At 51.3% G+C, this 15,170-nt stretch overlaps 1 protein-coding gene across 1 annotated transcript in view; it reads left to right on the forward strand.

Annotated features, from left to right (window-relative positions):
* The first annotated feature begins 9,027 nt into the window (after window positions 1-9,027).
* Window positions 9,028-15,170, forward strand: part of ACOT7 (acyl-CoA thioesterase 7) — a 101,069-nt gene continuing 94,926 nt past the window's right edge. Inside the window, exon 1 of the mRNA XM_047085701.1 lies at window positions 9,028-9,176. Coding sequence (XP_046941657.1) covers window positions 9,046-9,176 — 131 coding nt within the window. The 5' untranslated portion in view covers window positions 9,028-9,045. The remainder of the gene's footprint in view (window positions 9,177-15,170) is intronic.

Here is a 15,170-nt window from a genome sequence, read left to right on the forward strand (position 1 = left end):
ATCTGGCATTTTGAATGGGTCTTTTACCCACGTGTGATTATGTAACATCATGCATTAGTCATCTGAAAAATATCGCTTCCCTGAGTTATGCAGATCTTCGAAATACCGACTGATTTCATGATATAGTCTCACCACACATCAGGAAGCTTCTGAGAAAACCCTGTATATTTGTTAGACACGAGGACTGCCAGGGGTCCAGGGAGCACGCACAGGCACAGTTAAGAAGGCACGATGGGGAGATGATGTGGAACCATAAAAAACCCACAACCCGAAAGAGGGCAGGAAAAGAGGGCAAAAAGAGCAGAGGACACACAGAATGTGGGAGAATAAACGGTGCGGGGGCAGCTGAGCACTTTGACAAGGAATGTGGGGCCATGACCTCTCCGTGACCGCAAGACTACCACAGGGCAGTGATGGCCGGCATGCTCAGAGGACTTGAGAGCCAGAGAACAGTGGTCTAGAAAGAGTGAGGAGTGAGGACACCGCTTTTGGAAACGCTGGGTCGGAAATGTAAGGAAGGCTTTGCTCATGCGATGATGCTACGCAGTGACAAAAGCAAGCAGACCACTGCTCCCGGCAGCAGCCACGGCCACCTGTCACACTGACGTTGTACACAGCGATCGTCTGTACCAGGGAGGGGTGCCGTTTCTGGGAGAGCACAGGCGGGAGCCTTCTGGGGTGTTGGTGATGTCATCATTCGCGGTCTGGGGGGCTAATGGGTGTATTTATTTTGTGATAATCAACTGTACGATTATGATTGTGCATTTTCCTGCACGTATGCCTTATGTATAAATATCTAGATGGTTTCTGGGGCGCCTGGGTGGCTCGGTAGGTTAAGCTTCCAACTCTTCATCTCAGCTCATGTCATGATCTCACGGTTTGTGAGTTCAAGCCCTGCGTCAGGCTTCTGTGCTGACACCACGGAGCCTGCTTACAATCTCCTCTCTCTCTCTCTCTCTCTCTCTCTGCCCCTCCCCTGTTAGTGCACACGCTCTCTCAAAATAAATCAGCTTAAAAAAATATCTAGACGGTTTCTGTGTGGTATCATAGGCATGATGGTGGTGCCCAGTACACGGCCTGGCATATATAAAATGCTCAATAAATTTTTGTTAAATGCATGACAATAATTTTCATTAACTAGTCATGCTGTCAACTACCATTTATTGAGCCCTCCCTATGCACCAGGCACTGCTCTCAACGACTTTTATGTATTAACTCACTGATACCTCATAAAAACCCTATGAGGTGTATACTGTTATTCTCATTTTGTAGATGAGGAGCCTGAAGCACAGAGAGGTCAAGGAACTTACCTGAAGCCACACAGCTAGGTGTGCCTGAAGGTGGGGCCCTGCTGCAGGGCTCTGCATCCCTCCCCCCCACCCTTTCTTTTTTAAAGTTTTATTTTATTTTTTGAGAGACAGAGCATGAGCAGGGGAGGGGCAGAGAGAGAGGGAGACACAGAATCCAAAGCAGGCTCCAGGCTCCTAGCTGTCAGCACAGAGCCCTATGCCGGGGCTCGAACCCACGAATGCGCGATCGTGATCATCCAGGCGCCCCTGGATCCCTCCCTTTAACCTCTTCACCCAACTAGTCAGCCTTCCCAAGACCAGTTACGAAATGAACCCTCTTAAGGACACGAACACCAAATCCAACCTGTGTTACTGGGCCGCTGAGGCATAAAAGCGGTTCTGTTCCCTCAGTGACCTGGGCATTTAGATGAGCATTTGGAGGGGTCACCCAAAGCTCTCGCCAGGCAAGGGTTTGGTTACACAGCATCGCTTCTCTGGGGAGCCTGTCACAGGCAGAGAACAGGGGGTGGGGCTGGGAGCCTGGGAGCTGTGCCCTGCAGGGTTCTTCGCGACTCACACAACCATGTGGGATCTGATTTAAGTATCTCTAGCAAATTAGGGCCCTTTGACTCTTCAAACAGCAATTACTTGATGCATGAAACCAGCATCATTTTTCCCCCAGGGCCTTTGAGAAACTGTAATTATACCCCAGTTTTTTTAATTATCACGTGTGTGGGAAAAAAAATAGAATTTCTCTCACTCTGAGTGGTTTTTGTTGTAATCACAGGGTTCCTGGTATAAGTTTTAGTAAGGGGAAGTTTATTTTGATTTTTAGCAGGATCTGAAGGCGGGTGGAACCCAGGCTGGGGCCAGGGCCTAGAAAGGATGCAGCGGTTTGGGGGCTCGGCCCCTAGGTGGAGCCACAGAGCTTCAGACACAGCGCCCAGGGGCCACCGGGCTTACAAAGGAAGGGAACTCTCACCTCTAAAGGCACTTTGAAGATCACCTCTCACCAACACTCTCATGCAGGCACCCGGACAAGGCTATAATTCTAGATTTACAGTTTGACCTACTTACGAGTCGAAGGGATGATTTCTAAATGCTTCACTTGGAAAGTGCATCTCTCGTCTATTCTAAACCCTTGGGTGTTTTTCTTCTCCGTGTAAGGACCAATTTGTTCTTTGCTTGCCCTCTTGGATTATGGGTCCTGCTTTCAAACCGGTGGTTTATCAGGTCTGGGTTTCCTCAGAGTGGCTCACTGTGGGGTCAGAGCCCCAGGGCTTGATCTTACAGGTGTTAGGAGTGGGCTGGGTACCGGTGAGGTCTCTAAGCAGCCTCTGTAGTCCTCCCTGAGACGGAGGCCATGCTTCAGCCTTTGTAGGTTTCCTGCTGGCAACAGATGGAGGGGCTTGTCCACTCAATGCAGTAGACAAGATGCTACTGAATATAGACAAGTTGCTAGAATCACGAAGGGTCCAGCATCTCTTAGGAGGAAAAACAAATCTTTAGTAAAACAGCTAAATATTGGGACACCTGGGTGGCCCAGTCGATTGAGTGTCTCACTTTGGCTCAGGTCATGAACTCGAGGTTCGTGAGTTCGAGCCCTGCTTCATATCCTTTTTTCTTCTCTCTCTGCCCCTCCCCCGCGTGTCCTCTCTTTCTCAAAAATAAATAAACATTAAGACAACAACAACAACAGCAGCTAGATGTCATTGACATTAGAAGGAGACGGAGGGCGCAGAGGGGCCAGGTGGCCCCTTCCAGGCTGCATCTGGTGCCTGACACCCAAAAGGACATGGTGAGCCCTGGAGAATCCAGCACTGTCCTTTTCTTGTACCGGTGCCTGCTTGAACTAATCGGGGTCTTCTTCCGGGACCCCAGTTAGAGTGCTCTGGCACAAGGCAGACGGAATCCCATCTGGTCAAATCATCCCCGGAGCCCCCAGGACCTCAGGACAACTGGGCTTCACAAGCTGGTTCACGAAAACTTAAGCTGACCTTTTCTCTTGTGCCACGTCCTATTCCAAGTGCCTTATGGTATCAACTTATTTCTTCCTTCCAACAACCAGCGGGGCAGTTGCTGTCGTGTCCCCGTGTCTCCTAACAAGAGACCCAGGGCACAGATGCATCAGGAGACAATGCGAGGCCACATGGGGCTCATGCAGCACGGCCTGGGGCCCTTGCTCCTAAGCCTACATCCCTCTCTCTCTGATTGGCCTCCCTCCTCTGTCTGCAACTCATCTCCCACCCAGTCACAGAAGGTCCCTTGACTCTGGCAGTCTGCCGGGGCTCCCCAAGGGTGAGCTTCACATGACTTCTGGACAAAGGCTCGCAGAAAGGTCTCTGCGTTTACTCACAGGGCCTGCTCTCCCATGTGAAGGAGGCAACGGCAGTGACACCGATACGTGGTGCTAAGTGCACTTCCCGGGAGCCCTTCTCTGGGGGTCTACAGCCAGCGCCCAGCCCATTACCCCGCCTCTGCCTCACCCCTTTCCAGGCGCAGGTCAGGTGAATGGTGCTCAAGGACACACGGACGGTTTCAGGGGCATGCACCCGGTGTTTCTTTGGCCCCTTCTCTTTCACAGCTCTGAGTGATAAATTCATGCTTACACCGGAGTCAAATCTTCAGTTTAAGACATGGTATTCAGGGGCACGTGGGCGGCTCAGTCGGTTAAGCGTCCGACTCTTGACTTCTGCTCAGGTCGCGATCTCACGGTTCCTGTGATGGAGCCCTACATCGGGCTCTGTGCTGGCTGTGCAGAGCCTGCTTGGGATTCTCTCTCTCTGCCTCTCCCCGACTTGTGCTGTCTCTGTCTCTCTCAAGATAAATAAATGCATATTAAAAACAAAATATCAAACTTACATTTACAGCGTAAAAAAATAACGATCCCGTATACCATCACCCCAGTCAGGAGAAGAAACGTGAATACCGCCCCCACTCACCTCGTTCCCTGTGACCCTCCTTGATGACAACACTCTCTTACCACCTGTTTATATTTTCCTAACAGAGTTGTTTATTTATTCTTAGCAAATTCCCGTTATGCAATACAGCGTTTTCAACTATAGTCACCACGTTACGCATTAGATTCTGAGACCTTATTCACCTTACAGATAAAAGCTGGCACCATTTTACCAACCTCTTCCCATTTCCCCTAAGCCCCAGCCCTGGCAACCACGTTTCTACTCTCTGTTCCTAAGAGTTCAACATTTTTTTTTTTTACAGGATTCTACCTGAATCGTACCGTGCGGTATTTATATTTCTCTGTCTGGCTTATTTCACTTAGCATAATGCTTTCCAGGTTCATCTATGTTGTTGCAAATGGCAAGATTTCCTTCATTTTAAAGGCTGAATAGTATCCCATCGTGTGTGTGTGTGTGTGTGTGTGTGTGTGTGTGTATAAAATTATATAATTTATATATATTGAATTTTCCTGATCCTGTCCATCCATTGATGGACACTTAGGCTGTTTCAATGTGAATCATGCTACAATGAGCACTACAACGCAGATACCTTTTCGAGATGGTGGTCTCATTTCCTTTGGACATATACCCAGAAGTGGGCTTGCTGGTTTATAAGGTAGTTCTCTTTTTCACTTCTTGAGGAGCTGCCATATGGTTTTCCACAGTGGCTGTACCCATTTGCATTCCCAGTAACAGTGTCAAAGATTTCCCTTTTCTCCACATCTTCGCCAACCCTTACCCTTTTGGGACTGGCACGAATAGAGTATTCGCTGTTTGCATGAATGGCTTGATCCTATACGTTCTTTGGGATCTTTCTTCTTTCCCCCCACATTGTGATTCGTCGTGTGCAACTGAAGTTCGTGGGTTTCCACGGCTACTCAGAATGGCACTGATGAGCGTGCTGCAATCCACTGATCTGGTGTACTGCTGACGGGCATTTGAGTTCCAGTTTGGGGTTATCACAAACAGTGCCGCTGTGAATCCTTTTTGAAGCCCTTCTGGGTGACCTCACGCTCAATACACTGGAGATGTACTCAGTAGTAGAGTTTCTGGGTCAAAGACTATGGCAGTTTCAAGCTTTAGCAATTATTTTTGGTTGTTATTCTCCAAAGAGTCTGCCTAACTCACGTTTCCACCATTGGTGTATGAGGGTCCCCATTGCTTCATATCCAATACTCCCTACTGACTTGAAAAAAATAATAAAACAGTCGCGGGGCGCCTGGGTGGCTCAGTCGGTTAAGCGGCCGACTTTGGCTCAGGTCATGATCTCGCGGTATGTGAGTTCGAGCCCCGCGTCGGGCTCTGTGCTGACAGCTCAGAGCCTGGAGCCTGTTTCGGATTCTGTGTCTCCCTCTCTCTCTCACCCTCCCCTGTTCATGTTCTGTCTCTCTCTGTCTCAAAAATAAATAAAACGTTAAAAAAATTTAAAAAAAAACTGTCTTACTCACTTATTAAAAAAAAATAGATGAGGGGTGCCTGGGTGGCTCCGTCGGTTAAGCGGCCGACTTCGGCTCAGGTCATGATCTCGCAGTCCGTGAGTTCGAGCCCCGCATCGGGCTCTGTGCTGACAGCTCAGAGCCTGGAGCCTGTTTCAGATTCTGTGTCTCCCTCTCTCTGACCCTCCCCCGTTCGTGCTCTGTCTCTCTCTGTCTCAAAAATAAATAAACGTTAAAAAAAAAATAGATGAGTAAAATATATATTAAGTGGCATTAAGAGCTAAGGGGAAAATTAAGCCAGGGAGAGAGTAAGGACTACTGAGGAACTCAGCTTTTGACAGGTTGCCAGGGAAGGCCTTATTTACAGGTGATATTTTAGTAAAGACCCAAGGAAGTGACGGCTGAAGCTTGGGGGTGCCTGAGGAAAGAGGCGTTAGGTGTAGTCAAGGACCCTCTGAGGGGTCACGGCGGTGGGGACCACGCAAGCACGGGGAGAGTGGAGATGAGGACATCTGGACAGAGGTGTGGACGATGCTTGGAATGCTACAGGGAGACAGGGCACATTCTAGACTTACTTTCCTTGTTTAATGTTTTCTAATGTTTATTCATTTTTGAGGCGAGACAGAGTGTGAGCGGGGGAGGGGCAGGAAGAATCTGAAGCAGGCTCCACGCTCTGAGCTGTCAGCACAGAGCCCGATACGGGGCTCGAACTCACTAACCATGAAATCATGACCTAAGACGAAGTCAGACGCTTAACTGGCTTGCCTAGACTTGCTCTGGATGCAGAGCTGGCAGGATTTGCGGATGGGTTGGATGAGGGATGGGAGAGAAATGAGTCACAGGTGACTCCCCAGTTGTTAGCTTGAACAATTGGAAAAAAGAAACTGTAATGGGGAAGACTGGGAGAAGCAGTCTCAGGGGGAGTGGGAGATGCTTAGAACACCACTGGGGTGATGTGAGGTCCAGGCATGAGGAGTCTAGTGAGTCTAGGAGTCTAGGCGAGAGTCTAGAATTCGGGGGAGAGTTCTGGGCATCCCACATGGCAGAACTAGCAGAGCAGACCCAGCAAAGTGGCCAGAAAAGTAGTAGCGTGGGGTGTCTTGGAAGGCAAGGAGTTCATGTTTCGAGAGAGATGACTTCTGACAACAGATTACTGGATTTAACAACTTGGGAAGGAATTAGTGACCTTGACAAACTGAGCTGTAGAGACAAAACCCAGGGATGGAATGGGTTCAGAAGAGAATGGGAGGGGGGTATAGAGGACAGAGGGTGTATATATAAACAGCTTTTCTGAGAAGTTTTGCCCCGAAAGACAGGGACGGAAATGGCTCAACAGCTTGAGAAAATAGGGACAAACCTGACGTGGGAAGGAGGGAGGCTGTAAGGTGAAAGACAGTGTAAACCCACCAGCGCTGTAGTAAAGCTAACTGGTAATGGCTGTGCTAAGGGATTGCCCCCCCCCCCCACTGCTGACCTTGAACACTGGGCAACAGCATAGACAACTGGCAATGACATACAAGTGGTTAATCGTGGAGCACCATTTTCTCTACAGAAGCAGGACACAACAATATCTGGGCTGAAAGGTCATCCCTGGTTCCCTCTGCTACAGGAAGAGCTGTCACATGGAGAGTGTTGACAGATGCTGTCTTTGGGCCAAAGCTTAGCCACACCCTTTTCCAAAGGTACAGATGTTGTCCCAGATCTCTTTTTTTGTCTCCCTCTGGGAGGGACCAGTCTATTTAATCCTGAACCATTCAGCCCATTCCCTAGTCTAGGAATATGGTTCAGCAGGTGGTCACAGTCAGGTTTCTTGTGTCCCGGATTTGTCTCCAAATCAGATGTTTTGAGGTTTTCGAAGAACAAAAGGTATCCAACTTCATGGGAATGCTCCCACCTATACAAAAAGGGCAGGGCCCCAGTAAAGACTTGTTCCATTGCATCGACCGTCTGGGAAGACTGGAGAGACAGGACATTTGAGTAGGAAAGGTGAGAACAAAAAGGAAGGAAGGCCCTAAATTATTGATGTGTTGGGCTCCTTACATTCATTACCTCATTTCTCCTGGGGAAGGTCAGGTAAATATTACCCCCAATTAACCGGTAAGGAAACTGCCTTGCCTAAGGCTCCAAATCTGGTTTATTGCTGCTAGGTCCCATCCTAAGAAATCTATCCCCTTTGGGACCCATCCTGGGACGACGTGGTGGTTAAATAGGCTTGGTGACCCTTGGTGCTTGCATCAATTTAACTCACGCTAGAAAACAAAATTTCTAATGCAATCGTCTTAAAACATAGATGTGATCCGGACCGTCCCCTCTATTCCAAGGACTTAGACATGAGCTGGGCTGCCTCTAGGGTCTGATAATGCGGGACTGACCAGGATGAGACAGGATTCCTTCAGAGCTATTTAGTTTAGTATAAATGGGTTTTCAAATCTCACTGAAGAGCCTATTTTGTGGGTTTTATTTGATTTTTAAAAATCTGACTACAAAAGCAATTTATGTTCACGGTTAACAAATGTGGAAAAGGCACATCTTATGCGGAGTAAAAAGCTCTCTGCAATTCTGGCACACAGATGTAATCACCTTTTCCCTCTTTGGTGTGTGTTAAGCCTATTTTGCAACCCAGACTTGACCTGGGCTGTGCAACAGAACAGCTCACCATCTTTAGGGCGCCCTACCGCCGCCCGCACGCACACCCCCAAGCAAAAGCTCAGGACTTCCAGGAAATCCTGCACGAAGCTCGAGGCGGTCTGCAGCGGACCGCGTAGGCAGATTCCCTGCCTGCAGCCGGCGGTGTAGGCCATCCCGGGTCCTTGGTCGTCTGCAGCCCAGCTCGCCGGCTCCTGACTCCGGGTTCTGCGCACCCACGTGCCCTCCCAGCACAATACCCAGCAGCTCCGCCGTAAATGCTCGTTTACGGGGGGTGGGGGGACCTCCAATTTCCCGTCAGGGGCTGATTCGAGAGTGCAAGCCCCGGAGGCGGACCCCCGCAGGCCTTCCTGCCGCACTCCAGCCCCAGGGCCTCCGAGCCCGGGCTCGCCCACCTCGCGGGGCGCTGTATCCGCCACCGCCCAGCGTCGGCTGCCGGGACGGCCCCTCCCCCCCGCGGACACGCGCGGCGCGGGGCGAGGCTGATCCACGCGGCTGCCGCGCTCGGCACCGCCCAACAGTCGCCGAACCTTCTGGAAGCGGCTCCCCACCGCGCCCCACCGCCGCCAGAACCGGACGCCCCGGGCGCCGGCGGCGGCCCGAGGGGCGGGGCGCGCAGGGGCGGGGCCTGCGCAAGAGACCGCATTGGATTCGCCGCCGGCGCCTAGGTCCCGCCCCTCCGACGCGCAGGCCCCGCCTCCACCCTCCCCCTCCATGGCGCCGCCCGGGCTCATTCATTCCGCGCCAGGCCTGCCAGACACCTGCGTTCTCTTTCAGTCGTTCGCCGACGCCGCCAGCATGTCGGGCCCCGCCGCGGAGACCCCGTCCGCCATCCAGATCTGCCGGTAAGCGGGGCGCGCGGAGCGGCGAGCAGCCCGGACGCTGAGTCAGCGCCCGGGCCTCCCCGGCCCGCCCCAGCCCGCCGTGCCCCAGCCCGCGGCCCCAGCCCGCGGCCGGGCCCGGCTTCTCCGACTCGCCGCCCTCCCGCCGAGGCCTGGATGCTCCTCAAGGCCCGCAGCGCCGGCGGCCTGAGGCGCATCCCGGGGACGGCGCCGCGGCCACGCAGGCCGTTTGCGGGAGGAATCGGCGCGGCGCCGTCCCCGGGCGGGGTCGATGCGCATCCCTGGCGCTCCGCCCCGCCCCGCCCGGTGCCCGAGCGCGCCGGAGCCCCTGCCGGGGTCCCGCTGAGCCCCCTAATCCGAGGGCGTTCTCCGGACGGTGGTGCATCGCCTGCCGGATCCCCTGAGAGGTGGGGTGCAGATTACCAGCTTGCCAGGCGAGCCCCTCGGTGGGTACCCGAGTGGGCGGAGGCTGCAGAGATACAGTCCCTTTCCTGTCTGCCTCGGCTTTTTCGGGGAGTCGGTGTTAACGGAGGAGCAGAAAATACCCATCCCCTCGAAAGGTTAATTGCTCCATTGAGCCTGGTAGCATCTTACACAATGGGGGCAACGGGTTGTTCTTCGCAGCGGACCACCCCCGGCCTTCCTCCACGGGCCATGGGTAGATAGAAGCCCCCAGAGGAAGCTGGAGATCGTGAGCTGGCTCGTTTCCCACTGGAGCGGGGAGGGCAGCCTCAAGGTTACTCTTAATTACCTTGGACGGAATCGGAAGCAGGCACGCTAGTATTTGAGCGTGAGCTGAGTAAGGGCAAGTCTGGGAAGGCCTCACTAGGACTGGGGCCTGCAGCCGGGCCTAGTCTGCCTGACACACCACTAAGAATGAGCTGCTTCCTGGTTTGGGGTAGGTTCCTCAGATTTGGAGGTTGGGCATCACACCGACCTTGGGTCCCACCCACCAGGTTGGTTTCCTGTGGATGGTGACATCTCCCTGGAAAAGACAACAACTGGATGTGTAGTAAGTGTTGGATTCTTGGGGTGCCTTGACTCCACCCCTACTTCTGACGCCATCAGAAGCCTTTCCTAACCTCAAGGTCAGTTTTGAGCGTTCTTAGGGAGAGGAGATCTTTAAGGGGAACTTTGCTCTGTTCCCTTTGTTATTGGCTGTGTGGCAGTCATGGCCCCACTAACTATAAGTTCCTGGCAAAATGATAGAAGCAACTGACTTTGGGAAATAGGCGGGCCTGGAGTCAGGGTCTTGGATCAGGCTCTGCCTCGTATTGGCCAAGTGACCTTGGCAATCATGGTTTACAAAGGGCTTGTGTATCTCTCTTCTCATTCGGTTTGCCCAACTTACCTGGGAGAAAGGATGGCAGGGGTCTCACCGCTGTGAAGAGAGGAAGGAAACTGAGCTTCTGGGAGACCCAATGTCTCTGTAAGGTCATCCAGCCACAAGAGCCTGAGGGCAGCCCCTGCCAGGTCTTCTGTCTCCAGGCCCGTGTACTTTCCACTGCGCTCACCCCAAAAAGAAGATACTGATTTCAGTCTACACGTGGAAGGCCAGGCTTTTATTTACTTCATGAGGATGATGAATAGCCAGTCTATACATATCATCTTTCTTTAACCAGCTTCTAACAGTTAATAGTTCTTGGATAGTTTTAGACGCTTCCCGTGTGTGCACAAGCATATGTGTGTGTGCTTTTTGTTACCCATGGTGTGTACAGGGCTGCCTGTGGCACATTCACAATCGCATATTGTCTCTGAGTAGTCTTGGGACAGGTGGGCAGGATGCCTGGCTGAGGTGAGCCTCAGGTGCCCAGCATGACTGCCAAAGGGAGTGTGGGTGGGGCTGTGACAACGGCCGTGGTCACAAGGGCTTGGCCCACAGAAACCCCAGGATACTGGAGAGTGGACATACGAGGGTGGGGAGCCCTTTAAGGACATCTGAGCTGACACCCCATGTTGAAAAAGGAGCCTCCTGCCCTAGGACAGCCAAGCCCATGAATTTAACAAGTTTTACTGGATGCCTCCAAAGAGCAAAGCGCCACGGAGGGACACCCACCTGGAAAATTTGGTCCTCATCTTCTGGGGTCCACGGTTCAGCAGAGAAGGAGGCCCAAACCTCTACCATCCTAGATAATTAAGAGTGGTCACATGCTCTTGGTGTGGAAGGCAATGTTGAAGAGATAGGGGCCCTGAAGGCTGGGGAAGGCAGTGGTTAGAACCAGCCCTGGAGTCCGACAAGGAAAACGTAATTTGCTCACTAAACGTTAATTGGCATTACTGAAATGAATTCAGCCTCTGCCCCTTTGGAAGCTGCCTGACCTTTCCGTGTCCCCATTTTCTCATGGGTTGTTCTGAGTGTTAAAGAAAGTGTATCCAGTGCTTGGCAGAGTGTCCGGCACCTTGTAAGTAAATGAAAGCTCTTTTTTGTCCAAAAAGTGGGACACTGGCCCAAGAGGCTAAGGGGCCTGGATTCGAATCTTAGCTCTGCCTCTTGTAGGTGAGCTGCTTTCGGCTTCTGCGTGTTCCTTAACCTCGCTGGGCCTCAGCTTCCTTATTTGTGAATTGAAGATGATAATGCCTGTGTCAGGGTGGCTGTAGGGATTACAATCTTTGCCATAGTGCTGGGCAGTTATAAAAGTGGCCTCGTAAAGGGCATATGAGCTCACAAAGAGAACAGTTTATCTTTGAGGGCCTGAACTTTGGTCAGGCCACGGTAGGGTGCTGTCCTCCTCCCGCCTTTGATCCGGCCCTAAGATGCAGGTTCCAGGATAGCATTTAAAGTTCAGAAGAACAGGGGTACCTGGGTGGCTCAGTCGGTTGAGCGTCTGACTTTGGCTCAGGTCATGATCTCATGGTCCGTGAGTTTGAGCCCCATGTCGGGCTCTGTGCTGACAGCTCAGAACCTGGAGCCTGCTTCAGATTCTGTGTCTCCCTCTCTCTTTGACCTTCCCCCGTTCATGCTCTCTCTCTGTCTCAAAAATAAATAAACATTAACAAAATTTTTTTTAAGTTCAGAGGAACATTTTTCCTATGACTATTTTGGTTATTTCCTTTTTTTTTTTTTTTTTTTATGTTTATTTATTTTGAGAGAAAGAGGGAGAGAGAGACTATCCCAAGCAGGCCTTGCACTGTCAGCATAGAGCCCAGCACGGGACTCCATGTTGTGGAACATGACCTGAGCCCAAATCAAGAGTCAGAAGCCTAACCAACCGAGCCACCAACTGTGCTCTTTTGGCTTATTTTTAACTAATGTTAATTAAATTTTGCTTAAGTTACACTTTTCCTTGTTGGACTCAAGAGTTCTAGAATGTCAGACTCAGAAGGAGCCCCAGTCCAGCTGTGTCATGTTATAGATGCGGAAAATGAGGCTCTCAGGGGTTGAAGACTTGGTCAAGGGCACACCTCGGACCGTGACCAGGAGCTGAAGGCTGTTGGTAGAGTACTCCCTGCCAGGTGTCCCCACTGCTACGATTTGTCCACTGCTTACTCAAGCTTCAGTTTATATTTGGTTGTGAGGCTTAATCATGGCATCAGTGCGGGCCCCTAGTAGAAGCCTCCGAGGCTTTGTTGAAAAAACGGCTGAAGGGGGCGCCTGGGTGGCGCAGTCGGTTAAGCGTCCGACTTCAGCCAGGTCACGATCTCACGGTCCGTGAGTTCGAGCCCCGCGTCGGGCTCTGGGCTGATGGCTCAGAGCCTGGAGCCTGTTTCCGATTCTGTGTCTCCCTCTCTCTCTGCCCCTCCCCTGTTCATGCTCTGTCTCTCTCTGTCCCGAAAATAAATAAACGTTGAAAAAAAAAAAAAAATTTAAAAAAAAAAAAAAAAAAGAAAAAACGGCTGAAGGACATGCCATGTAACAGGTTGTTGGAGAGCAGGACTTTGTGGAGCAGTGATGGAGATGTCCAGGTCTGTGCAATATGGTGGCACAGTATACTAGTCACTGGCCATTGAGTGCTTGGGATGTGGCCAGATGTGGAGGAAGTGAATTTTTAATTGCACTCGTTTAGATGGATTTAAAATTTTTTTTTTTCAACGTTTATTTATTTTTGGGACAGAGAGAGACAGAGCATGAACGGGGGAGGGGCAGAGAGAGAGGGAGACACAGAATCGGAAACAGGCTCCAGGCTCCGAGCCATCCGCCCAGAGCCTGACGCGGGGCTCGAACTCACGGACCGCGAGATCGTGACCTGGCTGAAGTCGGCCGCTTAACCGACTGCGCCACCCAGGCGCCCCTCGTTTAGATGGATTTAAATGTAAACATAGATAGTCTCCTGTGACTGGTGGCTACACCGTGGGACAGTGTAGTATGGAGAGGGATTTAAAAACTGGAATTTATGGCAGGCCTGTGAGAGGAAGGATTTCCTAAGGGTTTCAGAAGCTCTCTGGGAACCGCCTAGCTAATGGAGGCGGACTTTGGTTTAGACTTTGCCCAGGGCGGATAATCCAGGAATCCTCTATTTGTAGGTGAGTGTGTGAGGTCTACAAGGTATTTTGTTTGCATGCTGTTAGATACGGATCTACTAGGAAATGTATTGAGATTAGCGATTGCTTTGTTCACTGTAGTACCCACAAAGGACCTGGATTTTAGCATGTTAAGGGGTTAGAATTTTTTCCCCTTGAGCTCTGTCTTTGGGTTTACAGTGGAATTAAGGAAAACATCGAATCTGATTTAGGGAAACCACACTCTGAGCTAATATTCTGGAACATTCCATAAAACAATGCACGGTGCTGACTCCTTTCTTGCTGGGATGTGGAGGCCCTAGGAAAAGGCACAGTTCTTGCAGCTCAGAGAGCCTGTGGTTGGGTCGGCCGTTCTCACCCACCATCCAGCCTCCGTCTGTAAGGGGGCCTGGCAGCTTGGCATTGCCCTGGACGTGGCACCACAGCCCATCAGCTCCCGGGTTTCACTCAGGCCAGAAGTTGCTTTCTCCTGTTAACGTTAAGAACGAAGCTGTCAGAGGGGGCACCTGGATGGCTGAGTCACTTGCACGTCCGACTTCAGCTCAGGTCATGATCTCGCGGTTCATGAATTTGAGCCCCACATCGAGCTTGCTGCTGTCAGCGCCGAGCCCACTTTGGATCCTCTGTCCCCCTCTCTCTGCCCCTCCCCCGCCTGCACTCTCCCCCAAATAAATTAATATTAAAGAATGGAGCCGTCAGTCATTTTACCAGCAAAACTGGGTTTATTTAGGAATTGCAGGGCAAGGAAGCTTACAGCAAAACCCTCGGCGCCTGGAGGACAAAAGAGAGGAAAGCTCTTTTATAGAGGAGAGAGGGGACTTTCGGAAGGTTGTTACGAACACAAAGTCTGTGGGCGCAAACTGGGAGTTCAAAGGATAGTGGCTTCTCACTGGCCGAGTTGTGACTGTCTCTCACTGGCTCGGCTGTTGCCGGAGCGAGGGGGAAACCCTTCTTCCTCCTGCAGGAGCCGTAAGTAGTAGCTAAAGCCATGTGGATTGCAAGGAGCCGATTTTCCTGACTGGCCTGCAACCGATGCAGTGTGAGTGCGCCCCCTGCTGGCCCTGTGGCGCCACCCTACAGGAGGTCTTTTACTGGTTTTCACCGGGTGGCGTGGCTTCTGCAAGGGGAGCCCAGCCTCCCGAAGACAGGGGTCTGCTTCCAGGTCCACTGTGTCTCCAGGTGTCCCAGGGAGGGGGATGAATTACATGGTCAGCCCACCTGGGGACAACCTACACCTGAGTAACTGAGGAAGCTTGTTACAAACGCACATTTTCTGTATGCAAATTACACTTAGGTAGAAAATCGACAGAAGTGCAGACTTTAAAGCATTTATGAGATATTTGGGGGAACTTGAATAGTCCTTTGAAACTTAAAATATATTAAGGAATTTCTGTTTTTTTTTTTAAGGTGAGATCATTGTAGTTCTGCTTTTTTTTAAATTAAAAAAAAATTTTTTTTTTCTAAATTTTGACAGAGCCTGCGGAGGTGGGGAGGGCTGGGGCAGAGAGAGGGAGAGAGAATCCCAAGCAGGCTCCACAC

The sequence above is a fragment of the Lynx rufus genome, unplaced genomic scaffold (genome assembly GCF_022079265.1).
Source record: "Lynx rufus isolate CCGP_SWC_20201006 ecotype Redwood Valley unplaced genomic scaffold, mLynRuf1.p SCAF_2, whole genome shotgun sequence".
NCBI classification, from domain to species: Eukaryota; Metazoa; Chordata; class Mammalia; order Carnivora; family Felidae; genus Lynx; species Lynx rufus.